At 56.8% G+C, this 2,274-nt stretch overlaps 1 protein-coding gene across 1 annotated transcript; it reads right to left on the bottom strand.

The window, feature by feature from the left end:
- Nucleotides 1–71: 71 nt before the first annotated feature.
- Nucleotides 72–1,337, bottom strand: LOC128781356 (uncharacterized). Its single transcript, XM_071221862.1, has 2 exons — nt 1,189–1,337; nt 72–433 (listed from the first exon to the last, which is right to left on the bottom strand). Exon 2 carries the CDS (start codon nt 406–408, stop codon nt 274–276), a length of 135 nt encoding a protein of 44 aa, XP_071077963.1. The 5' UTR covers nt 409–433; nt 1,189–1,337; the 3' UTR covers nt 72–273.
- Nucleotides 1,338–2,274: the final 937 nt, after the last annotated feature.

Raw genomic sequence — 2,274 nt, 5'->3', positions numbered from 1 at the left:
CGCCTCTGCCCGAGGAAGCAGTCGATATTGGACAGGCTGGGATGGAGGGGCGGAGCTGAGGGAAACGGCTTTAACCGCCGCACTGGGTACCCAACCGCCGGAGCTTCCGCGTGGGGCGTGGCCTGAGGGCGCGGAGTGGGCGGAGCGAAGTCGGCCGTCTTAGAGGCGGTTTGGACCGGGACTCGGAGCCCGGGGCCGGCCGCGCCGGGAGAGACCAGCCGGGCCTGGGGGCGAGGAGAACGGGAGGGGCGGGGAGCCGGAGCAGAGGCGCTGTCACTTCAGCACCAGGAAGTAGGTGGTCCAGCCGGCCAGCAGCAGCGCCCCGATGAGCACCGTGTAGCTGAGGAGCACGAAGGCCAGCAGCTCCCGCAGCAGCTGCAGCACGTGGATGGTGGACGAGGCCGGCATCGCCCTGCCCCGGAGGCTGGAGGACCTGTGGTGCAAAGGAGGGTTCCCGCGCACGCCCCGCCTCCAGCGCACACAGCCCTGCTCCAGGCACCGTGGAAGCAGGCGGCTGGGTTAGGTCCAGGTCCTCTAAAAAGTTACACTTTCCTAAGGCTAAGGAAGCCCAAAGTGCTGCTTTTTTTCGTAACAGCTATCTGGACTCTGTTTGCGTTTTCACTATAGAATTCTTTTAAACCAGAAGTTCCCCTCGTTCTTGGGCTCTGATCTGGATCTGGGCTCGGAAGACAACGCCGGCTGCCGCATTAGTCTTGATCCCCAGCCCTCTCCTCCCATCCACCTCCTGCATTTTTAATGCTATGAGTGCTGCTAATGGGCAAGTGGAGTCAAGCTTTCATTCCCCATCACTAGCCACAGCCCCGGCTGTCTGCTGCTTGGGAGGGGAAGAGAAGAGAGACCCACTCGGGGAGGGGGAAGGCAGACAGGCCCTCACTGCAATTCCCCTGGCCCCAAGGCCTGTCGATAGCAGAACTTGAGGATCTTTGCTTTGTGGTCCGGCATGCCAACCCTTCTGACCCACCAGGATTGCAGGAGTGTCAAGAGGTGGGTCTCGATTTGATCCTGAGCTTATCTCCTTCCCCATCGTGCATTTGTTCATCTGCTCCAGCCCACTGCTCTTTCCACAGACGGTAACCATCACAAACCAGCTCTTTACCTCCATCGCTGCCCTGCCCAGGAAATCCCCTCAGCGCCAGCCACTAGCTTCCCTCTCCCCATTTCACTCACTCAGCCAGGTTTCCAAGACTCCTGCTCCACGCAGCTCTGGGCTTCCGCCCGATCTGGTGTCCGAAGGTAGCTTGTGCGCACTCCAGCGATCTGGGCAGAGCTGAGGGATTCTCAGGCAGCAGCTGCACTCATCAACTAGGTGTGGTCTAGAGACCAATCGCAATCTCCACGTGGTCCCTGAGCTCCCAGGGAGCTGCGCACAGGCGGTCCCAGGCCAGGCGGGGCGTGGGCAACCCTGCCCGCCCTCTCTGCCTGGGTCACCACCCCTGTTCACAGGCTCCCAGGTTGCCTGCAAAGCTCCTGACTTAGATGGACTGAGCAGGCGGTACACTACGGGGTATTTCATGCCCCTTCTTGTCTGCCTTTCTGAATGCTGCGGGTGGGAGTTAGTCCAAATCCTTTTCTAACACCCATGTGGAGAGCAACCCCCATCCTACTCTCAGACCAGAAGAACCACTGTACCAATGATGTTCACCATGACCGCCCTACTAAGCAAAAACCGTTGTCTTAAAAAACGTGCAAACGTGAGCGTGCGTGTGTGCAAGGACGAGGAGTGGAGGACCGTTCTCCCGAGTGGCTCCAGTTCACAGACTGGGCAGGTTAGACTGGGCTCGTCATCACCGCCACCTTCCCAATGTACCCGCTTCCACTTTCAAGTCCCCCCAAAAGGAAGCAAAACGATCCAGTCAAGACTGCCGCAAATACAGAACAGACCTTTTCCCAGATGTACTAGTGAAAGAAAACACAAACTATGCTGCTGCTTATTTTGTTTTTGTACCAGTTTGTAGTCAGTTTTTTTTCTTGACGTTAAAAAAAGAAGCAGGCAGTGTGTACACCAACCCTTTTATCACCATTATCATCCAGAAGCAAATGGCCCTTTAATTTGATCAGCATCTCTTATTATCAAATCATTGCCCGGCCGCAGCTCAGCTGCAAACCAGAGCAGACCATTATCAAGCTGCTCAGGAAGTCAGTCAGTAATTGCTCCCCGAGAGAATTGGTCATCTCAAGGGCTTCTGTGTCCTGCGTAGTCACAGGGAAGAAAGTATGGCTGAGATTATACCCTCATCCCACACCAAAGGAACA

The sequence above is a fragment of the Desmodus rotundus genome, chromosome 7 (assembly GCF_022682495.2).
Source record: "Desmodus rotundus isolate HL8 chromosome 7, HLdesRot8A.1, whole genome shotgun sequence".
NCBI lineage: Eukaryota > Metazoa > Chordata > Mammalia > Chiroptera > Phyllostomidae > Desmodus > Desmodus rotundus.
The sequence above is the reverse complement of the archived record's forward strand: the minus strand, read 5'-3'. Positions and strand labels throughout refer to the sequence as shown.